This window comes from Oryctolagus cuniculus, chromosome 19 (genome assembly GCF_964237555.1).
Source record: "Oryctolagus cuniculus chromosome 19, mOryCun1.1, whole genome shotgun sequence".
Taxonomy (NCBI): Eukaryota; Metazoa; Chordata; class Mammalia; order Lagomorpha; family Leporidae; genus Oryctolagus; species Oryctolagus cuniculus.
In genome coordinates this window covers 39,519,328-39,543,130 of record NC_091450.1, presented here as the reverse complement: position 1 = coordinate 39,543,130, position 23,803 = coordinate 39,519,328, and the positions used below count along the sequence as shown (strand labels likewise).

Below are 23,803 nucleotides of genomic sequence, written 5' to 3'. Positions count from 1 at the left end.
GTCTTTCTGTCTTTCTTTCTGTCTTTCCTGTCTTTCTTTCCTGTCTTTTTTTCATTTGACAGGTAGAGTAGGGGTGCCCCATCGGCTGATTTCTCTTTCATATAAACCCTTCTTGGAAATGCTGCGATCACCCAGCTTTGTTTGATACTTGAGTATCTACCCAAAATTTAAGTCCAGTAATGAGGAAAAAGAGAAAAGGGACAGTTTGTCTTCACCAGTCCCTTTAAGCCCCCTCCCCTGATCCTGCGCGTGTCTTCTTGGTGGCTTCTCAGCGCAGCAGCAGAGGAGTCCTGCATTCCTGGGTCATCCTCTGTAGCCGAGCAGCAGTGACTGCGGCCAGGCCTGTGTGCCCCACAGAAACAGTTGATCCCTAGTCCTGACCATCCTGTGAGTGTCCCCCAGGATGCAGTGCCCACGCTCTCCTGTCCAATGGCAGCATTTGCTAGAAAGCTTAGGTCCTGACTCACAAATGTGAGCAGTCCTTCCACCGTGGTTTCCAGCACGTTTCTCGAAGTGTTAGGTCTGTTGATCATCTCTCACTTGATCTCAGGAGAGTTGAGTGAACCATGCTGAAAAGAGAGGATAATGAATGTGTCAGCTTCCCTGCACTCGCCAATAGCAACAACCGCACAAAGGAACCCAGCCTGTCTGGTCTTTTCTTTTTCAGTAGAGACATCAAAGGATGAGTAGAACCGAGACCTGTCAAAGAGAGGTCAGGGTTTCTCGCACTTTGCAGTGAGTGGGAATCACACGGAGGCCCTGTCAGAGTGCCCTTCTGATGTGGGTCCCAAGTGGAGCAGGATGTGCCACGTCTCTCTGACGTTCCCAGGTGGAGACGGGCCTACTGGTCCTTGGAGTAGCGAAGGACCAGGTCCTGGAGAGAGTTAAAATGTTCTGTGATGTCCTTTATAGAGTGCGTCCCACACAACTAAAAGTTTCCTCTTAGGCTGCTCACACTCCGGGAGAGGACTAATTTGTGCCATGCTACAAGATCCGTGCGGGCGTGTAAGGATTAAGAGCCACAGTGTCTGCAGGTGTCAGACGGTGGTGTACTAACCAAGCAGTGTTGGACGACACTTACACTATAATGGAATTGCTGGTGCACGTGACCTGGGGTGGTGACAGGGTGGGCATGGGCAGGGTTGTTGTGTCCCCTACTGTTTGTTCCATGTCCTTTGTTGTTGGAGCCACTCTCCATCACCTCCCAAACCTGCATTTCTTACTTCCCTGGGTTGCCTGTTCATTCTTCCTCTGACCTCATGTTTCCTTCCTCCAAGAGAGGCTTCCCACTGGTCACATTTCATTGGAGAGGAGGAACAGAGTGAAAAGCTGCCAGCCAGGAAGCCACTTGCCCAGACAGGCCAGCTCACTCGCCGAGTCCCATCTGTGAAGGGTTGCAAAAGGGTGCTTGAACTGGCCCAGGTGATGGCAGCCCAGGATCACAAGATTCCAAAGACTGACACTGGCTACAGTCTTGTGGTTGCTCTACCTTTGGATTTTTTTTCCAGTTAATTTCATTTTCTTGGAAAGGTATCTACCTTGTTTTGTGTTTTGTTCGTGCCCACCTGGCAAACATGAAAGTTGAAAGCCCCTGCAAACTTTTAGTTGTATTTGCTGCAGACTTTGTGAAAGTGCCTCTCACACCCAGGACTGTACATGGAAGTGAAGCAGAGCAGCCACAAGGCCATCAGCCATGCTGCTGTGGCCCTGTGAGGGAGCTAAACACGGAGACAGGAGATGTGGAGGCGACATTGGACCACCTCGTGTCGTCCACATTCAGTGCCGGCACCACACCTACCAGGGTAGGGTCCAGGAAGTGACCCAGGAGCCTGCCTGTTAATCTCATTCTGGAGAGGCTGTTCTGTCTTTATTCCTTTCAGAAGGTGCTGGGGAGAGCGGGAGAGCTGTAAAGCTAAAATGGAGGGAAATCCACTGGGACTCTCCAGACACCAGCCCAGAAGCACAGCTGTGAAACTAAGCCCAGAAAGTATTGCTGTAAAAAAGAAAAAGGGAATTTCTTCAAAGTAGCCTTCTAGATGTCGTCCTTAGGGCTAGTGTATTTACCCAGCATGGCAGGCAAAAACATCTCCAATAAAACGCGGCGTGCCTGTCTCAGCGAACAGGAAGCGGGGGGGGGGGGGGGGGGCAAAGACTGCTCGTTTCCACAGAGCCCGAGAGTGAGGGGCCACGTGCAAGGGGAAAGAACAGCCGATTTAATGAGGAAAGGGGCCCGTGTTGGCTGCCTGCTGGGGCAGGCCATTGGAAGGGGCAAGATTGTCCCTGGAGAAGGAGCAGGATGCAGATTGGTGGGAAGGAGGAGGAGGAGGCTGTCCGAGCGGGTTTAGCCTGTCTGGAGGCCTGGGGAGAATCCACCTACTGGAGGAAGTCCAGCTCTCACGCAGTCCTGGGCTGTTACCACCGCCACCCCATCCTACCCTTCTTCCAGAACTTGTTCTCCTCTTTCCAGGTTTTCCAGAAAACATTAGCCAGTCTCGGTATCAGAAGTGGTTGTGTGAACTGTACCTCCCAGTTTTGCCACCGTCTGGAAGCTGTTTTTCTGTCCATAGCAGACTGGCGTAGATGCCAGCAGAAGCCCAGTCCTGCTGGAAAGGCAGTGTTGACCCCAGTTGGATGTCCGCCCACGGCTTCCTTTTCTTGGGTTGTAACTGAGCCACTGCTGACTGGTAGTGTTACCTTCAGTGACTGTTGCAGTTCTAGCTATCGGTAGTTACAGATCCCAGCCAGGCCTTTTGGAGTGTTCCCTGGTGGCTGGATGGGGCCACAGCGAAGTCCGTTACTTCTGTCTTAGGTTCCAGGAAGCCCAGCATCAGCAAAGCTTTGGATTTGTCTCACTCTACAACTATAAAAATGACAGAAATTCTGTATCAGATTTTATAAGATTTCACCAGAGACATCACTCTGCAGGGCAGAGAGGGGCTCGTATTAACCATCCTGAGAGATGGAGATTGCTGGTCCCTGGTTCCTGTCCGTTTTCCCCTCTTTGATTTACATCTCTCCAAATGTTCTCCAAGCACTTTCTAGGACCTTAAAAAGGTTCCGTGGTTCCCCCTCTTTGTATGCAGAGTGCCGCTCTGATCTCATCCTGGCCTACAGCCTTCCATGTCTGTTTCCTGCCTGACACTGCACCCTGACTCCCTGAGCTCGGGGACTGTGTGCCTGTGGGTCTGCAGTCTAACAGACGTCTCAGACCACACCTCCCCACATTCACCACATGAAGTAAAAGCGTGAACCCTCTGGTGTTTTCTCCAAGAATACCTCAGTTCTGGGAGCTGGTGACAGATGTTTCCCATCTTGAAAAGGTGAGCCACTGAGATCACTGTAGTAGAACCCTCGCGAAGCTACTGTTCCCGTGATCTGTGGCTGCTCGCGTGTCCCTGTCGGGGACATCGGGTGACTCTGTGCCTCATCGGGTGAGGGAAGCTCGCTGGCCCCATTAGAGCGTGTGGTGTCCTGATCAGACGGCCTCCCGCATCTCTGATGTCTTCCTTTCTAAGCCTCAGTATCTTGAGGTTTTCTGTTGTTTCAACAAGGTACCTCTTAAAAACACACTGACAACTACCCACAAACCATGCACCCTAAAAAATTAGGGTGAGCCTAATGGCGGTTGGGACCAACTTTAAGAAGGCTTGAATACCCGTCTCCCACTGTCCAGCCTCCTGGTTGGGGTTTGTGAGAAGAAGTTTGATAAGAACTGATGGACCGTGTCCTCATAGGTGAAGGGCTTCTCACCTGGGAACAGGGGAAACTGTCCACATGTTTTTCTTCCACCCCAGCTGGAGACTGGTGTTGGTCTGAACGGTCCTCTCTCTGGGCTGCGAGATTCACGCCAAGATCATCTGTCCCACGAGGTGAGGGGACTGGCGTCCCTGCAGCCACATGAATGTGTCAGTGACCCCCACTCTCCCCGTGGTGTGTTGGCCCAACAGGTGAGGCTGAGCAGGGTGGAAAAGGCACAGCAAGGCCAAGCCAGAGCTCACTCTGCAGCAGGCGCGTGTTTGAGAGGAACATTTCCCTGTTGTTGCCTTTTTCATCCTCCGCTCTACCCTGATAGCAGGAGCTGATCTGGAGAGCATTGGAAGCATCCAGAAAGTTAACATCACAGTCCCCCCTGCCCTTTCTGCAAGGTGAGCCCTTGGTTTGCTTTCAGGTCAGTCTGATCTCATTTTAGACCCAGTTCTAAAAGGTTTCGTTGTCTGGGTGTCCGTCTGGGTGTCCAATCCTCAGCAGAGAGGAAAAGCGTGTGCACAAGCCAGCCTTAGAAACAGCAGCTGCAACAGGCCATCTGAGTGCAGGAACAGACATGGCTGGACTGGAACAGGCATGAGGCCTCCAAAGGCCCAGCAGCCTGAGAAAATTCAGGATGGGAACCACTGCCCTCAGCGCTGCCAGTGGGCCCCAAGGTTTCCCCAGGGTTGGTGACACCATGACCATACCCTGAGTCATCAGAACGGAGTTCAGTCATGGACAGTACACACTAAGCAGTCTGTCCCAAATGGCTGAGAAGTGGAAAGTCCTGATATCTGTATGACTGTCCAAGAAACACAGACCCACTTGTACTGGACTACAGATCCCACAGGATCTTAGTTAGTGGTGCCCTTCTCTCTGAGTGTGTGCTAGGTCTTACTTTGATTTTCAGCTGTCCAGAGGGGTTTTTCCATGGTGCTCTAAAATGGAGTCATCGTTAGAGGAAGACCGTGGAACCATCCCTCACCTGACCAGAATGGAAACACTCATGACAGCCCGCTCCCACTCTTGTGCTCCTCCCCTTGGGGACTGCTCTGCCTTCTCCTTTACAAGTGCATGGAAGTTAACCCAGAGTTACACACTTTTTAAGATTTATTATCTATTTGAAAGGCAAAGTTACAGAGAGAGAGAGAGAGAGAGAGAGAAGTCTTGAATCCACTGGTTCACTCCCCAAATGGCTTCAATGGCCAGAACTAGGCCAGGCTGAAATTAGGAGCAAGGAGCTTCTTCCAAATCGCTCACATGGTTGCAGGGGCCCAGGGGCTTGGGCCATCCACTGCTACTTGCCAGGCGCATTAGCAGGGAGCTGGATCGGAGGTGGAACAGCTGGGACTCAAACTGGCACCATGTGGGATGCCAGCACTGCAGGCAGTGACTTTACCCACTACCTCATGGTGCCGGCCCCCGTGTTTATAAATCCTTAGGCAGACGGGGGCGATAGTGGTTTCTGAGTCCAGGAGCTAGGAGCAGGGTGTCCAATCTCGAGGTGGAGGCCACAACCCCAGGCCCACAGATGTGTGAGTCCTCTCTGCCCTGCAGCAGTCCCCTCTCGTGCCCTCCTCCCCCCGGTGTGTGTCCTAGGATGCCTGTGTGTCAGGCAGACGGGGAACGTGCACGTGTGGTTCTCACTCAGTTCAGTGATATGCTGTACACGTCAAGTTCTATTCATCATCCCATTTTTGAGGTCTGTGTCGCTTCACGTGAACGCTGCTTTTCCAGTGCTCATTGGAGAGCCATCTTCCCCAGATACCTTGCATCACCTCCTCCTGGCCCTGGTCTCAGTTTCCCTGGGAAAGCAGGCAAGTGGCTGACACTGTCCAGCTCCACCCACAGCCTCAGCAGTCCTTGACAGCGACCGACACTACAACGTGCTGGGTGTTAAACTCTGAATTCAAGGTCACCTTCTGTGGCTTGCCTGCTCATATCATTAGCCCATTGCTCCATTGCGTTTCTTTTTCTTTTTTTGTTAAAGATTTATTTTATTTATTTGAAAGGCACAGTTAGAGAGGGAGAAACAGAGATCTTCCATCTACTGGTTCACTCCCTGAATGGCTGCAATGACCCAGGCTGAAGCCAGAAGCCAGGAGCTTCTTCTGGATCTCCCATATGAGTACAAAGGCCCACGGATTGGGCCATCAGCTGCTGCTGTCCCAGGCACATTAGGAGGGAGCTGCATCGGAAGTAAAGTAACCGGGACTTAAACTGGCAACCATATGGGATGTTGGTGCTTCAGGCCACAGTTTAACCTGCTTTGCCACAGCCACAGCCCCTCCATCATGTTTCTTATTCTTTACTTACTGGTTTTTTTATGTTTATTTTTCATCTACTTAGAAGGCAAAGAGAGATCTTTTATCTGTTGGTTCATTTCCCAAATGCCCACAACAGCCAGGGCTGGACCAGGCCAAAACCAGGAACCCAGAACTCCATCTGGGTGTCCCATGTGAGTGGCAAGAGCCCAAGCACTTGAGCCATCCTCTGCTTCCTCCCAAGGTACATCGGCAGGGAGCTGGATCAGAAGTAGATCAGCCAGACTATGAACTAGAACTCTCATGTGGATTGGTCCCAAGTGGAAACTTTACCGTCTGCACCACAGTGCCTGCCCCTACTTCCTAATTTGTAACAGTTCCCAGTACACCCTAGATATTTGTTAATCTCATTTTTGTTTTAATACCTTTTCCTCGGGGCTGGCGCTGTGGCACAGTGGGTTAATACCCTGGCCTGGGGCACAGGCATCCCATGTGGGCGCCAGTTCAAGGCCCGGCTGCTCCATTTCCTGTCCAGCTCTCTGCTGTGGCCTGGGAAATTGATAGAAGAAGGCCCGAGTCCCTGGGCCCTTGCACCTGCGTGGGAGACCTGGAGGAGGCTCCTGGCTCCTAGCTTCGGATCAGTGCAGCTCTAGCCAATTCAGGAGTGAACCATCGGATGGAAGACCTCTTGTCTGTCTCTGTCTGTCTGTCTGTCTGTCTGTCTCTCTCTCTGCCTCTCTCTGCCTTTCCTCTCCCTGTGTAACTCTTTCAAGTAAAATAAATCTTTAAAAAATAATAATAATACCTTTTCTCGTGTTTCACATGTCTGTACTTTTGTCTAGACATTCTCCCTACCCCTTTAGGATAAAACTACCTGATTCAGTTGTTTGTTTTTGGAATTGGTGCTTTTAGCAACTTCTTGAAGAAATTTTTTCCTGGGGCTGGCATTGGCACAGCAAGTTAGGCCTCTACCTGTGACGCTGGCATCTTGTATGGGCGCTGGTTTGTGTCCCTGCTGCTCCACTCTGGTAATGGCCTGGGAAAACAGAAAAAAGTGATGCAAGTGGTTGGACCCCTGCTATCCCAGAGACCTGGGAGATGCTCCTGGCTTTGACCTGGCCCAGTCCTGGCTGTTGTTACCATTCAGGGAATGAACCAGTAAAGGGAAAATCTCCCTCCCTCCCTCCTTTCTCTCTCTCTGTCTCTTTCTATTTCTCTTTCTCTCTCTCTCTCTCTCTCTCTCTCTCTCTCTCTCTCTATTTCTCTTTCTGCTAGTTCACTCCCCAGATGGCAGCAACATGAGGGCTAGACCGGTGGAAACCAGGAGCTTGGAACTCCATCTGCGTCTCCCACATGGGTGGCAGTGGCCCAAGCACTTGGGCCATCTTTCGCCGTTTTCCCCAGACACGTTAGCCAGAAACTGGATCCAGGACTTGAACCAGCACTCGTGGGATGCCAGTGTCTGGTGTGGCAGGTGGCAGCTTAACTCGCTGTGCCACAACACTGCCCCCCCCCCCCCACACTATTAATCCATACCTCTTTTGGAGTAGTTTCTCATTCCATTTTAAGTATTTACATAGGGACCCCACTCCTGGGACAGAAGTCTCCTGGGAGGGTGGCTCCAAGTTGCCTCCTGAAAGAATAGACTGCTGAAGTCCCAGCTGTGTCACTTCCAACCCAGCTTCCTGCTGATGTGCCTGGGAAGGCAGCAGATGATGGCCCAAGTGTTTGGGCCCCTGCCACCCATGTAGGGAGACCAGGGTGGAGCTTCTGGTTTCAGCCTGAAGCTGGCTCTTAGTATAATTTGGGAAGTGAACCCATAGATGAGATACTCTGTGCCCACCATCACCATGCACTGCCTTTCAAACAAATATATCTTTGGGGAAAAAAAAAAGCCTGGGTTATAAACTTTTGTGAGGTGTCCCGAATGCCCACCAGCAGATGCAATCCTTCTGACCCTGAGGAAATGAATTCCCACTGCCAACTTTATGAAATGCCCTGAATTATTGAAGCCAAATTACCTGCTAAACCTGTCTCCTAGAACCAGCACTGCCACAAGAGACCTGTGGGTAAACTCTCCACTTCCTCCTCCTCCTCCTCCCCCTCTGTGCAGACCTGAGTGGCTCCTCACTGCTGCCTGGTCCAGCCCTTGTCAGCCTGGGCCAGGGAAGAAGGGCTAAGGTGGCCTCGCCCCAGCTTTCTTCCTGACACCGCAGCTCCTCCAGGGCCTGTGACAGTGGAGGCCAAGCAGCAAAGAGCTGTGTTTGCTGACTACTGCTGCCACCAAGCCAAGATTCCCAGCTGGCAAGCAGGGGGTGGGGTAACCCAGGCAATGCACAGAGGCATGGCCTGCCTGGGCTTGCCTGTGTCCAAGGTGTCGCGGTATTTATTTTTGACAGCTGGAAATGATCTGTGGTTAGATCTCTTGTGTCGTGTATGTGGCCCTGCTCCTACGCCCTGGCGAAGATTGCACATTGTTACCTCTAGAGTAACTGGAAATGGGGCCCAGTTCTTGTCATGACAAGGGACCTCTGATGCTATTTAAAAGAAACTTTCTGAATTTTTTTTAACTTTGTGACAGAAAGGGAGAGACAGAGAAAGAGATATCCCTATCCTTTGGTTCACTCCTTAAACAGCCGCAAAAGCCAGGTGGAAGCCAGGAACCAGGAACTGTATCCTGGTCTCCCACGTGAGTGGTGGGGGACCTGGCACTTCAGCCATTAGCCACTGCCTTCCCAGGCACAGCAGCAGAAACTGGATTGGAAGTGGAATAGCCCTAACCAACACTCCAGTATGCGATGCCAGTGTTGAAAGTAGTGGTTCAACCCTCAGCACCCATGACGCTAGCCACCTACTTCCTGGTTTTTGAATCAGTGAGTGAATCTCAAGTTAATAAATTAAAATGTTTTAATCTGCAACCTATATAGAAAAAAGTAGAAATTACCATAAAGCCAGTCTTTATAGGTAAATATGTGTTTCTAACTGAAATAAGGGCTGTACAAAGCAAATACTTGATACACAGATGCACTCTAATTTTTTGTTCTAGTTTTAAAAAATCCACCAGCACCGCGCCTCACTAGGCTAATCCTCCGCCTTGCGGCGCCGGCACACCGGGTTCTAGTCCCGGTCGGGGCCCCGGATTCTGTCCCGGTTGCCCCTCTTCCAGGCCAGCTCTCTGCTGTGGCCCAGGAGTGCAGTGGAGGATGGCCCAAGTGCTTGGGCCCTGCACCCCATGGGAGACCAGGAGAAGCACCTGGCTCCTGCCATCGGATCAGCGTGGTGCGCTGGCCGCAGCGCGCCAGCCGCAGCGGCCATTGGAGGGTGAACCAACGGCAAAAGGAAGACCTTTCTCTCTGTCTCTCTCTCTCACTGTCCACTCTGCCTGTCAAACAAAAAATAATAAATCTACCAGTCAGGGGGCCAGCGCTATGGCGCAGTAGGTTAATCCTCCGCCTGCGGCGCCAGTTCTAGTCCCAGCTGCTCCTCTTCCCATCCAGCTCTCTGCTGTGGCCTGGGAGTGCAGTGGAGGATGGCCCAAGTCCTTGGGCCCTGCACCTGCATGGGAAACAAGGAGGAAGCACCTGGCTCCTGGCTTCGGATTGGCGCAGCTCCGGCCGTGGCGGCCATTTGAGGAGTGAACCCACACTCTTCCTCTCTGCATTTCCCTCCTGAGCTCGTGGAATCCTGTCTCTGTGTTTTGCTTACGTAACGCATCAGAGTCCCTTATCCTCCACTGTAACTTCCAGGACAGTGGGGCTTTGCTTTGTTCATGTTACTTTGCAGTGCCTGGAGCAGGACTGAATCTCTACTAGGAATTCAATACCTGCCTTTGGACTGTTCTATAAATTCCCACATCCTGACATTGCTGAGGTGTTGGTATAGTCCCCTGGTTTTGTTAAGGCATCCAAAGAAATAGTCGTCAGTATTTGAGTAACTGCTACAAAGGAATTGGTATTTCTGCTTGTAGTTCTTTTGAAGGTAAAATTCTTTTGAAGGTAAAATTGAGCCAGTGTTTATTCCAGAAAAACTACCTGTTGCCTTAGAAGTCTTGTAAAAAGCAGACAGCTGTGGTCACGGTGAGGCTGGCTTTCGTGCACCTAGATCAGGGCACCCCTAGGGGGCAGCATTGTCACAGAAACCTCGTTTTAAGCCGCCTGCTGGAATTTGCCACCTAATCCTAATGGATTTCAGAGGAAGAAAGGCTGGTCTCCCTAATCTCTCAGAACCTGCTTCTGTACATAGAAACAGTAGGGTCCGGAGCACACATCACAGTATGTTTATGTGTGCTTGAGAAATCAGAAAATATTTGAGAACAATACGAAATTGTCCCCAGAAAACCCCTTCCTCAAGGCTAGAGAGTGTGTTGGTCTTTGTAGGGGTTTTCAGAGCTGTTTCCTGGCCACGCCCTAGTGTGAATTTCTGCTTTAGAAATAATATAGTTCTCTTGCCTCCTAGGGATGATTTATTCGTAGGGAAGGAGAGAAGTCTCCTGTGTGGAGAGCTTGGCTTCTTAGACAGACATACTGGGTAACTGTAATGTACCATTACACAGTGCAGATTGAAATACTGCTTGTCCTGCAAGAGCTGGGCCAGGCAGGCTAGACTGTCTTGTTCCCAGGGTGTAGAGGGAACAGGGGTCTGTCAGCAGCGCTGAGACTGTCCTCCCTCTGCCCTGAGAGGGCCCCCAGGCAGCACCTGGGAGACTGTGGTTTCTCGATCCTGATTCCTCCAAACCAGAGGGTCTCTGAGAAGCGTATTTGCAGGGCCACGGTTTGTAGTCAATGAGCTCCGTCTCCACGCTTTGAAATACATGCAGCGCTTTCTCGTGCTCCTGGGAGCGTTTGGTCATGGACGTAGTAACTGCTGTTTGCAGTGAAATCACCAGGCAAGCTGCAGAGGCACAGTGAAAAAGCCAGAACTCATGTGCTCAAGGCTTAGACTAAGGAACTAACCTCACTCAGAGTGTCTTGCATAACTTCATCTTGTGAAAACTACTTTGCATAAGTATAAATATGAAAACTTGGTAGGGAAGAAATAATGTTCTTTTTGAGGGGAAGTGGGTATACTGAAGGGTTTTATTCACCTTTTTCCCATGTGAAATGCGAAAGTCCCAAAATAGGGTAGGGCTCTCTTTGCACGGAGAGAAACATGCTGTGTCTGTCAGCCTTTGTCCCTCTATCATTTGTTACATACTCAGCCCCTTGTGTGGATCACAGGTATTGGGTGGCCCCGGAAATCCAGACTTTACTGAATCATGGTGAGGCGGAGCATAAGCTCCTTGAGGTCAGGAATCCTGCTGTTTATCCACCAGGACATCCCCATGGGACACGTAACAGACACTCAAGGGTAAAACATTTGTATGAACAGATGACAGGCCTGTCTGTAGTGCTCAGCAGGGCATAGTCTGCCTGGCTCCTTAGGGGAGAGAGATGTGGCGTAACCACATCGTCACAAGACACCCATGGAAGCGCTGTGCTGGGGCGCCCACCAGCTGCTCTGGCAGCCCCTGAGAGAGGGCCAGCCTCTGCCCTGGTCAGTTGGATTATCCAGAGCCCCCGGTAGTTGAAATGAGAACTGACGAGCAGGCACTGCCAGAGGAGGCCATGGAGGGTACCGTGGGTGTGGACGCTGTCGGGGCCAGCTCTGCCAGAATGGGATGCTGGCTGCATAAGCCCACCGTGAGCTAGCTCTCTGAGCTCCCTTCTCTCTGCTGGCCAGATCGTGCCACCGTTCACTTGCACTTCTCAGCATGGAACACTTCTGCCACGCTGCCTTCAGGGTCAAGCTGAAACACCACCTCTGTACCAGGCCTCCCTGGACAAACCAGTGTTGTGTGCACACTCCCAGGACGCACTTCGTTGTCAGAGTATGCAGTAGTTTGTGGGTTTGTACAGCCTGAAGGTCACCTCTACAAGGACAAAGATTTCCTTTTACGCACCAAGTCCTTTGCAGAGATCAGAGCACGGAAAGCGTGGTGTTGGTTCAAAGGGGTGGGGGTGAGGAAGTAAGAGAGTTCTCACTCCTTCCAGTGCAGAAATCATCTCCTTTACCGTTCTCTCTCTGAACAAAGCCTTGACCCAGGACACCTTGGAGGTGTGCTAGTCTCCAGCAGTGTTGTTGAGAAATCTTAATATTCCTGGGCCTGGCCACCTCTGAGGAGTAACTGACAAGTGTTTACAAGGAAGGATCCAAGACTGGAGGAGGGAGTGGCTGAGTCATTGAGATCCAGGCCTGGCATGGAGAGCTCACACTGAGCCTGTCTGTTTATGTGTGTAATAGAAGTCTAAAAATACTCTTCCTTCTGCTGCTGCGCCAGACAGGCAACTGGCTGAAGGTGGCAGGAACAGCTACTTCCTCGCGTGTGTCCGGTCTGAGATCGCGCTGTGATTAGCAGATTCCTATCATTATCAGTGAGAACAGGCGTCTGGCTTAATCCCATTCCACCCTGCCTCTTACCGGGTCTTTCCCAGCTCTCCAGGAAGCACAGGGGAGCGGGTGTCCTGCACAGCTGCAGGGGCCGTCCATGCCTCTGGTACCCTGGCGCTTGCTTACACGCCGCCTCTCCATTGTTCCTCTGTGGTCTCCTTACACAAGATGCCATTGTAACCTCCGTGCTGGTCTCATAGCCTCGTGCCCTCGGGTCCTCCAGTGAACAATAACCTGTTCTTGCAAGTGAGCCCCCGGCAGTGGGAACATTGCCATGCAGTAGGGACAGTGGGAACTCGTGGATTTGGGCTCAGGCACAGCTGTGCAGCCTCAACCAATTTAGTCTTGACTCTCTGGCCTTTACTTTTTCATTTGCATGAGAAATATATTGGGATAATGGTCCAGTACTTCCCTCAGAGTATGGCTGTGAAGATGGAGTGAAATGTATATGCAAAGCATCTTTGGGGAAGATACGTTGGTTTTCCAGGACTGGCAGCTCTCATTTCTATCTAAATAAATAAATAAATAAATACTCATCCTACAGGAAACCTGGGCTGGGACTGCAGGAAGCAGGAGGGACCCTTTGTAAGGATGCTTCCAGCACACTGACGATATAGCGGTGAGCAGCTCACCTTAAAGGACAAAACAGCTATTTACTTTAGAATGAAAATATAATACTAAAGCCCCTTCCTAATGCATCATCAGAAAATGTGGTCCCCTTTTTCTTTACAGAGAAAGGCGGGTGCGCTGCCATTTTCCCCACCACAGTTCGGCCTCACCCCTGTCAGGCTCTTATTGGCACAGCCTGATTCAGTCGGGAAGTAGACAGTGGGTTATGGCCTCATTTGGGGAGACTTTTCGGGAAGTCTAAACCAGCATCAGATCTGGACTCTGGGACTGGTTCCCAGAGACGTCATTTACCTGACCCCGGTTTGAAGAGGGGGTTGCCACAGGTCTGCACCCCAGTGAGCCCCCATCTTTCTGACCACCAGCTGCCAGAATGATCTTTGGAAATGCGAGTCAGATCATCCCACTCTCCACCCTTAAACTCCTCTCCAGGTCCTCCCCCACTCCACCTCACCCCCACGGCAGCTGCGCAGGGATCCTGAAGACCTCCCTGGAGGTCCAGCTTCCTGGTCATCCTGATCTCAGCTTTCCCTGCCCGCTTTGGGCTCCAGCCACTGGCTCTCAGTTTTTGCCTCCCTTCATCTAAAGCCTTCAGGCCTCCTTCCCTCTCCTGCATAGCTGGCTGGCTCCTGCTCAGCCCTCCAGGCCAACCTAGATGCCCGTCTTCCGGTCCCCAGCCTTCTTAAAGTCTGCTGCCACGTAGGCGCGGTGCAGAGCGCTGCCTGTGAGATGCCCCGTCAGGGTGGTAGGTGCAGCGTCTGTTCTTCACTAGAACCTGAGCTGGAGGGGAAAACCCAGCTTCTCATACAGTGGTAGAAATGTCATGTACAAATGCGTATCGTATATAAATAGCCTGTACAAGTGATAAAAATATCAACAGATGTGGGGAGAGTGGCTGGGGAGTAGTGAGCTTGTCTAGAATTAAACTCACGTCTACCTCCCACCGGCTCACAGATATGCCCAGCGGCCTACCGCTTGATCTGCGTTTGTGCTTCCTCCAGCACCTCTGGGGTCCGCAGTCGGACACCTCAACACCTGGGCTTCTCTCGCATTCTCACCTCTCCCACTTGCTTCTCTCTCTCTCTTCTTAGTTTTGAAAGGCAGAGTGACAGAGCTATCACCTCCTGCTTCCCAGAGTGCACATTAGCAGGAAGCAAGATCAGAAGCAGAGCCGGGTTGAACCCAGACACTCGAATGTCAGCCAAGCTGCTGCACCGCCACACCAGCCGCTGCACTCGATTCTTGTCTGTCTTCCTGCTTGTGGTCTCAGCCTCTTCAGGCCACCAGAGTGTTCTGACATGCAGGCCTGACACCTCATTGTCCTGTCTCTACCCTTTCTCTGGCTTCCCAGTATCAAAAACAGCAGGTGCACAACCTTTGGGCTACTCACCAATCAGAAAGCTATGTAGAGCCGTATGTGTGCTTATTAAATAAATTATAGCATGTACTGCATGACATACATAGAGAATGTTTTAAAATCATTGTATTTAATATGAAAACCTTTGGTCACTATGGAAACGTTTAGTCTGAAGGCCTCCGTGTCAGCTGCTTGGCTTCGGTGGCTGTCACAGCTAGGAAGGGCACTCTCCAGGCGGGAGAAGTGCTTCGTGGCTTGCGTGATGTCCTTGTTACTCAGGATTCTCACCTCATTCTTTGTCTCAGTCGAAGGATCCCTGTCTGACTTGCAGTTGTGCCAGTTTCCTCTCTGCCCCACCTCCCCGGCAGCGTGGGCACTGCCGCCCTAAACCCCACTGCTTTTGATTGCTGTGAGCCCCCGGGGGCCAGCTGAGCAAGGCCTTGTTCAGCTCCTGTGTGCTTCCATGACATGGGAGAAGTAGGCATCTATGGATTCCCTCAATGAAATAAAGCAGGCTCGCCAGACCTGCCAGAGCTTTGTTGATTCTCAAGGCTTCTGCCATCTGTCTCGTCTGTTTTTATCATCTTAAAATTAGTGTCTTTCTGGACCTTCTGGCTGGCGTCCATCTGTCGCTTGGCCTGGAGGTAGGCTGGGTCAGTGACTTCGATAACCAGAAGCCAAGGTGTCTTGAAAGCCCACAGCCTAGTGGTCCCTGGAGTTCACTAAGCATTTGTGAGTAGACAAGTGCTTCGGCTTCATCCCTTAGCTTCTGAGCTTTGGGGGTTGAAGTTTCACCGTCCTCTGAGACAACAAAGCAGAGAGCTGGGGTTTCCCAGTTAGATTCGGCTCGGCCATAGCCTGGGCCCTAAAGCTGAGTCAGCGACTCTTCTCTTATCCCCGGAAAGCATTTGGGGGTTTCACTGGAGAAAGCCAGCAAGTGGGGCGTCGAGTGTGGGCACCAGCAGCCCTGTCACCTGGGAGGACAGTGAAAGAAGGGCACTCTCTTTCTCTTATGGAGAGGAGACGCGCTCAGGACAGAAGGACACTGTAAGAGCAGCAGGCTCCCTGAGGAGCGCAGCACGGATGGTGCTGGCCAGGCTGACCAGGGTGTGCCCTCCTCACTGAGAAGGAAGGCGCTGCCCGCACTGTGGTCTGGTGAATGCCCCGGCTCCTCCTGGTGGGAAAGGCACAGGGGACCCAGTGGGTTTGATAGGCAGGTTGTGCTGTCCCTGGAGTCGTGCAGTTACTTGGCAAGTGTGCCCTGCCTTCCAGAATGGTCCTGTGGGACTTTGTCCTGAACCTTGGTCTGAAAAAGGTGCTTGTGCTTAGTGTCATAGTCAAGAAGCTCTGAGGGCTTTGCCCCTGCCTGGTGTGGTTGAAGCATGTATTGAGCATAGGAGCGAAGCCCAGCGTGCTTTGCGAGACAGAATGACGCTTCGGTGGAACAGGCGCTGTAACACTGTAGAAGAGAGAGGGTATGTTTTAGCCTTCCAGCAACACAGAGACCCTGAAGGTCACGCTCACCAGCCTGCTGTCTGCTTGCCTTCCATTTTAGTTGTGGGTTTCAGTATCTAGCAGATAGTCTTTTCCCAAGATGCTGCTTGTTTGGTCTCTGGGGCCCCTTCACCCTTCAGTGAGGAAAGCCTTGGCAAGAAACCCGCACGGTGGCCCCCAGGAGAGCCCCTGTAATATTGAGAGCGAGCAAGAGAGCTTCCTAGAGGCCCTCACGCTCGACTGCTCCTGCCTGGCCAGGCCATTTTGTCTGGAAAGTGGGGCTGCTTCCCTTCTGAAGAAGGGCCCACGGGAGCAACAGCCAAGCCCCTCCCCAGTGCGAAAACAGCACCTGATGCTGTGCATTGTTCTGCACTGCTGTTCCTGGTGGGTGGCTGGCTGAGCGTTGTTTTGAAGTTAGAATCCAAACACCAGCCCATCTATTCTCCAGCTGTTGTTTATCCTCCGGTTTCCTGGAATAGTCAGACACTAGGGCTTTTAAAATGAGCTTTGTGCTGTTGTACATTTTGGTGGATAATAATTAAGTATACTCCTGGGGGCTGCAGTTGGCATAGCGTTTAGGTAAAGCTGCCGCCCGCAATGCTGGCATCCCACATGGGCGCCAGTTCATGTCCCGACTGCTGCACTCACAGTCCAGCACCCTGCTATGGCCTGGGAAACACAGCAGAAGATGGCCCAAGGGTTTGAGCCCCTGCCACCCATATGGGAGACCCAGATGAAGCTTCTGGCTGTTAGAGCTATCTGGGAAGTGAACCTGTAGATGGAAGATTTCTGTCTGTCTCTTCTCTCTCTGTAACTCTGACTTTCAGATAATTAAAGAACCCTTTTAATAATAATGATGATGATGATGATGATGATAACTACTGATTGAGATTTTTCACTGAATGGAACGCTGGTCACGAACCTACGAATGGCGTGAAAGCAGTGGCATTGAAAGTGCAGTTTTCCGGCCGGCGCCGCGGCTCACTAGGCTAATCCTCCGCCTTGCAGCGCCGGCACACCGGGTTCTAGTCCCGGTCGGGGCGCCAGATTCTGTCCCGGTTGCCCCTCTTCCAGGCCAGCTCTCTGCTGTGGCCAGGGAGTGCAGTGGAGGATGGCCCAAGTGCTTGGGCCCTGCACCCCATGGGAGACCAGGAGAAGCACCTGGCTCTTGCCATCGGATCAGCGCGGTGCGCCTGCCATTGGAGGGTGAACCAATGGCAAAGGAAGACCTTTCTCTCTGTCTCTCTCTCTCTCACTGTCCACTCTGCCTGTCAAAAACATTAAAAAAAAAAAAAAGTGCAGTTTTCCAATCAGCTCATCAGCACCTCAGCCCCACTACTTGGGGCCTTTTTGTAACATCCCTCCCCTTTTCTATAAGGAGCGGTTGCTTGGTCGCGTGTGCTCTGTGCACCGGCCTGTGCCTTCTTAGAGTCACCTGGCAGCCATGTTAGAGAAGGCTCATTAACGGGGGGAGTTCCGCTGTAGGTGTTTGAAGAACTGGTGTGCAGATAGAATGCAGCACATCGCCAGTGGTCTCTCACCTGACCACTCCCATGTGCCCGACTTTGACCTCCTGTCTCCTCAGGTGTCCAGTAGTCCCTGTGTCATCACCACCCCCTGCTCCCAGAGCCATCTTGGTGCCACTGTTACCTGCCGTCACAAACCAGAGACCAGGTTGTACCCCTGACACCTCCCCACACTTGCGGGCTGGGCCATCTGGCACCAGGCTGGCCAGTTTTGCTCCCTCCATTTCCCAAGTCACCTTCCTCATGTCCTCATCCGCCGCTCCAGCCGGGCCTCCTTTGTCCCTCTGCTGGTTGACTTCCCAGTGCTTCACTTCATTGTCTCTGCTCATCCTCCAATCTATTCTCCACCCAGAAGGATCTTTAAAAATCACAACCCTGATTGTGTTACTGCCCTGCCTGGCACCCTTTGGTGGCTTCCTAGTGTTCTTAGGATAAAGATCAACCTGGTAATTTTGCACTCTGGGGCCCTGTGTGTGCCGGTCCCTGCAGGCCTTGCCAGCCTTTCCACTGTCTGGAGTCCAGCTACAGGAGCCAGACTTGCCCGGCTTGCTCCTTGGCCTGCAATGTGATTCTCTCGCCACCCATCTTGTCATCGCTGACTCCTCTCTCAGATCCCGGCTGCGCTTCCCCACGCCCTCATCCAGACTAGGTCAGGTCCCGTTACAGGTGACAGCACCGCCTTCTCCTCATACGCAAAGGTTGTAGTAGCTTCCATTTATGTCTGTGATCGTTGGATTAATATTTGTTTTAGTTCTTGTTGATGTGGCATAGGAAAAAAGTTTGTAAACTATTAAGGCTCCTAATGTGATTTTTAAATTATGTGTATAAATGAAGTCAGGATATGATGGATGGTATCTGTGCTTATGAATGATGGGTGACTGAGGGAATGTCTCCCCAGGGACCCCTGGGGGTCCTAAACCAGACTACTCTTGGGTTTAGTAGCAGTATCTGGGCCAGAACACTCAAAGGGCATAGGTACTACAGGGGTTGGTCAGATCCAGACAGATCCTGTCCTGAGGGAGTTCACAGTGCTCTCTCCGTTTAAAACCCAGCATCACCCAGTCTCTGTACCTATGGTTCTTTTCAGGTAGCCTGTGGCATTTCAGAAACTTGTCCAGTCAGGGCATGGCAGCAACACTGCCCTCTGATCCAAGGAGAGTTAAAAACCGGTCCTGCGCTTTCTTCTGGTGACTCTTCCCTCCCCTCTAGGGACAGCTGCTAACGGGGGCGAGGATCCTCCAAGAGGACTGAAGCCGAGCAGAGCTCGTTTCACGCTCCTGTTGTGTGGTGTCCACTGACCAAGAGCCGTGTCTGTGTCTGTCCTTTGTTCCCAGGAAACCTGTCGGAAGTGTCAGGGACTCTGGAAAGAACACAATGGCCTCACCTGTGAGGAGCTGGCTGAAAAGGATGACATCAAGTACCGAACATCTGTGTGAGTAACAGGGCTCAAAGGGCTTGCTGGCTGCTCTCTCCCAGCTATGGATGAATTCGATAAACGTTGATCCCCTTCTCCTTATGTCTGAATAAGCAAGCAAGCAACACAGTTTAGTTCGATTAGATTGCACTTGCATTCTGTGTGTCTGTTATAAGGCACTGCAGGACTGAAACGTTAAGTAGAATTGCCAACCCCCGCACGTGGAGTGAGGAATCAGTAACAGCCATCAGGCAGCTGGTGCAGTGCTTCCGCTTTGCAGTGTCCACTTACTGCCCTGCAGTGACAGGTACTAGGGAGTCTGCTGCTCTCCACTGACAGCCCAGCTTGCTGGGCTGGTGGGCACATGTGTCCCCTGAGGTCACTAGAGGATCCAGGGTTTTTAAGCTCACTGCCTCGCCATTCCCCAAGCTTGGTTTTCCTGTCTGCGTAAGTGTGACTGTTTTGTGGCCGCATTTGCACTCCAACTTGCAAAAGACTTCTTTTGTTTATTTGAAAGGCAAAGTGACAGAGACCCCAAGAGGCAGAGAGATGGAGGATGAGAGACCGTCCATCAACTGGTTCACTCCTTGAGTGACCACAATGGCCAGGCTGAAACCAGGGCTCTGGAACTCTATCTGAGTCTCCCATGTAGGTAGCATGGGCACAGATACCTGGGCCATCTTCTGCTTTGCGAGGCTCGTGAGCAGAGAACTGGATTGGAAATGGAGCAGTCAGGACTCAAACCAGCGCTCAGTGGGATGCCAGCGTCATGGACAGCAGATGAACCTGCTGCGCCACAGTGCCAACCGCTTCTCTAATTTTTTTTTAAAGATTGATTTATTTATTTGAAAATCACAGTTACACAGAAAAGGAGAAGCAGAGAAGTCTTCCATTCAGTGGTTCAGTCACCAACTGGCTGCAACGGCCAGAGCTGTGCCTTTCAGGAGCCAGGAGCTTCCTCCAGTCTTCTCATGCAGGTACAGAGGCACAAGGACTTGGGCCATCTTCCACTGCTTTCCCAGGCCATAGCAGAGAGCTGGATCAGAAGTGGAGCAGCCGGGACTCAAACCAGTGCCCATATAGGATGCCGGCACTGCAGGTGGCAGCTTTACCCGCTACGCCACAGTGCTGGCCTCCCCTTCTGTAATTTTTTAAGTGCTATGGAAATTATGTATATCTTTCTGTTTTGCCCCATTGCTTTAGACTGAGTCATGGAGGCAAGCCTAACTCTAAAACAGACACCATATGTAGCCTTTAGCTGATGGCTTTATGTCCAGCTAAGATATGAAGAGTAAGGAAAGGATCCTGTTGCTTAAAAAAATGAAGTAGGGGACCAGTGCTGTGAAGTAGCAGATAAAGTCACTGGCTGCCTGCAGTGCTAGCATCCTATATGGGCTCCAGTTCAAGTCCCAGCTGCTCCACTTGCGATCCAGCTCTCTTCTATGGCCTGGGAAAGCAGTAAAAGATGGCCCAAGTGCTTGGGCCCCTGCACCTGTGTGGGAGACCCAGAGGAAACTCCTGGCTCCTGGCTTCAGATCAGCCCAGCTCTGGCTGTTGCAGCCCTTTGGGGGTGAAGCAGCAGATGAAAGACCTCTCTTTCTCTTTCTCTCTTCCTCTGCTTCTCTGTAACTCTGCCTTTCAGATAAATAAATAAATCTTTTTTTTTTTTTAATAAAGTAGGGGTGGCGATTTGTGGTATTTAGCAATCACCAAGTCTCACCACACATAGGTACTATTGCCCACATTTTACTAACGAGGCTGCTCAGGCACAGAGCAGTAGGTGGCATAGCAGGGATTTGAACCCAGGCTGATGGTCTGTTTGGCTGTGCTCTAGGCTACAGCTTCAGTAGGCAAAATAATGGCTTCCAAAGATGTCCACACCCTAACCCTAGAACCTGTGAATGTTAACGCTGAATGACAGAGCAGCTTTCCAGGTGTCCTTGATATGAAAACGTTATCTAGGTGATCAGAGTAGACCCAGTCTTTAAAAGCAAGAGCCCTTCCCGCTGTAGAGATGCAGTGGTGGGTGAAGGACCAGAAAACACAGGACTTGATCTCCAGTTGCTGGCTTTGAAGGTGGCCCATGAGGCAGCCTCTGGAGCTTGGAGCACCTCTCAGCCTACAGCCCACGAGAAAATTGGGGCCTCAGTCCTACAAGCACCAAATCCTGCGGACAACCCACATGAGCAGCAAACAGGCTCTCTCCCAACGTTCCAGCAAGGAATGCAGCCCCGTGGCTGGACGTTTGAACCACTGCAGGACTCGGCAGGAGCACAGGCTGCTTCTCACGAGGAGGGAGTTCATTCTGCATCTCCTGTCAGTTCCTTCCACAGCCTGCACTCAGCATCTGGGTCTGGCACACCCTTGAGTCTTCCTTGACCCTGGTAACCTTTCTATCACCGATGAATGAGTGACTCGGAGCAGAGCACCCAGAAGTGGTACATGTTGATTCCGAATTCCAGCAAAGCCTTCCAGCTGTGGCCCTCTTCCTCATGGCAGAGGATGCAAGATGGAGCGGCATGAGCTTACCTGCAAGGGATGCCCTGATGCACGTCCCTGGCCTCGACCGCCCGGCCTTCGCAGAAATGACGTGTTCCTGTGTTTTCCAGGAGTTTGTCTCCCCGCTCCCGGCATTCACAGACCGCACTAGTGTATCCTGAGCGCTGCCCCCACCTGTTCCCCTACCGTAGCAGCACGTCATTTGAGTAGCAGACCAGTGTGTGGTCCTGGGAGACAACAGGTGATCCAGGTCCTTGTCAGCGGCTGCTGTTCTCTTGTTACTGGACAGAAAATAAAAGCATCTTCCATCCAGGGCAGTTGCTGTATACCTATTGCCGTGGACTGTGAGTTTTTGCTCTGGCAAGAAACAGCCTCTGGAACAACAGCTGCAGTTAATCAGCACCTAAATAGACGTCGAGTGACACGCTGCCGTCCTGACCCATTTTTCTGAACAGGCCAAACAGAGGTGGGAATCAGTGCCTTTCATCTTTTATTTTTTTTAAAGGTAGAGAGACAGACGGAGATCTCCCATCCACTGGTTCATTCTCCGAATGCCTGCAAGAGCCAAGCGTGGACCTGGGTGAAACCAGGAGCCTAGAATTCAATCCCAGTCTCTCACATGGGTGACAAGGGCTCAAGTACTTGAGCCATCTGTCACTTGCTGCTTACCCAGGTCCATATTAGCAGGAAGCTAGAATTGGGACTCCAACCCAGGCACTCAGATTGGGATGTGACATCTGAACCACTATGCCAGATGCCCACAGGAGTCCGCCCTGTTTTTAGAAAGGGGTGCTCCAGGGGCTTTTCTTGCCTTCTGCCACAGCATACCCTTCCTCCATAGATCAGGGTATCAGGAATTCCTAGCAGTTACCAGCTATCAGGAAAACTTGCAGGGGGCACACACAGGGAGTTTGAAGCATGGTAGGCACAATGCGATGAAGCTTGATCTTAACCAGTTAAGAGCTGTCCAGTTCCTTGGTGAAAGCTATGACAGCTTCTTTGCTTGTTTTACCTTTTCATAATCTATTTTTTTTTTTTTTTTTTTTGACAGGCAGAGTGGACAGTGAGAGAGAGAGACAGAGAGAAAGGTCTTCCTTTTGCCGTTGGTTCACCCTCCAATGGCCGCCGCGGCCAGCGCGCTGCGGCCGGCGCACCGCGCTGATCCGATGGCAGGAGCCAGGAGCCAGGTGCTTTTCCTGGTCTCCCATGGGGTGCAGGGCCCAAGCACCTGGGCCATCCTCCACTGCACTCCCTGGCCACAGCAGAGGGCTGGCCTGGAAGAGGGGCAACCAGGACAGAATCCGGCGCCCCGACCAGGACTAGAACCCGGTGTGCCGGCGCCGCTAGGCGGAGGATTAGCCTAGTGAGCCGCGGCGCCGGCCCAACCTTTTCATAATCTATTGATCCCAGCACTGACCACTAAACTAATAGACTTCAGTGACCACACATGACAAAGAAAATAGAAAAAAAGGAAGAAAATATAATCATTACAAAATAGTTTAGGGGCCAGTATTGTGGCGTAGTAGCAGGGTAAGCCTGTGCTTGCAGCGCTGGCATCTCATAAGGGCAGCTGCTCCACTGCTGATTCAGCTCTCTGCTGGTGGCCTGGGAACGTAGTAGAAGGTGATGCAAGAGATTGGGCCCCATAAGAAGCTCCTGGCTCCTGGCTTCAGCCTGGCCCAACCCCAGCACTTGTTTTAGGAGTGAGCCAGTGGATGGAAGACCTCTCTCTCTGTCTGTAACTGTGCCTCTCAAATAAATAAATAAATAAATCTTTTTAAATCAAGTATTTAAAATCTAATTTCCAATTTGTAATATTCAAAATATCTAGTTTTCAACAATAATCTGTATGACATACAAAGAATATATGCGCCATTCATAGAAATAAAAGCAGTTGACAGAAACCATCCCTGAAGATGCAAAGGCATTGTACTTACTAGATAAAATACTTTAAAGATACTCCGAGATCTACAGGAACCCAGGGGAGCACAGTGTAGGATCAAGTAAAGACTGTCAGTACAGAGAAATTGAGAAGAAAGTAAAAAGAAGCAGTAGAAATAGAATTTACAATAGCTGACATGAAAACCATGCTAGAGGAATCAAGCAGCAGGTTTGAGCAAGCAGAAGACTCGGAGGCCTTGGAGATAAGTCAATTGAAATTGCCCATTTGGAGGAGTAGAGTGAAAAAAGAACAACGCGGGGACATATAGGACACCATGAGCTGTACCCATATCATTTAGGGGAATGCAGAAGGAGGACAGACTGAAGGGAGAGGAAAGGCTATCTGAAGAAATAATGGCAAACGGCAAGAAAGAACAATCCAACCACAAAACAGAAAAAGGTTTTGGGTAGATATTTCTCTCAGAAGATAAACCAGTGGCCAACAGTCACATGAAATCACGTTCAATATCGGTAGTCATGGGGCCGGTGCTGTGGCACAGCCGGCTAA

The 23,803-nt window shown here is 51.3% G+C and overlaps 1 protein-coding gene across 2 annotated transcripts in view; it reads left to right on the top strand.

Annotated features, from left to right (window-relative positions):
* RNF216 (ring finger protein 216) overlaps positions 1 to 23,803 on the top strand; it is a 138,655-nt gene that overhangs the window by 89,980 nt on the left and 24,872 nt on the right. For both annotated transcript variants that reach the window (XM_070064338.1, XM_051839048.2), the window contains one exon: positions 18,776 to 18,873. In XM_070064338.1, the coding sequence (XP_069920439.1) occupies positions 18,776 to 18,873 (98 nt within the window). The remainder of the gene's footprint in view (positions 1 to 18,775; positions 18,874 to 23,803) is intronic.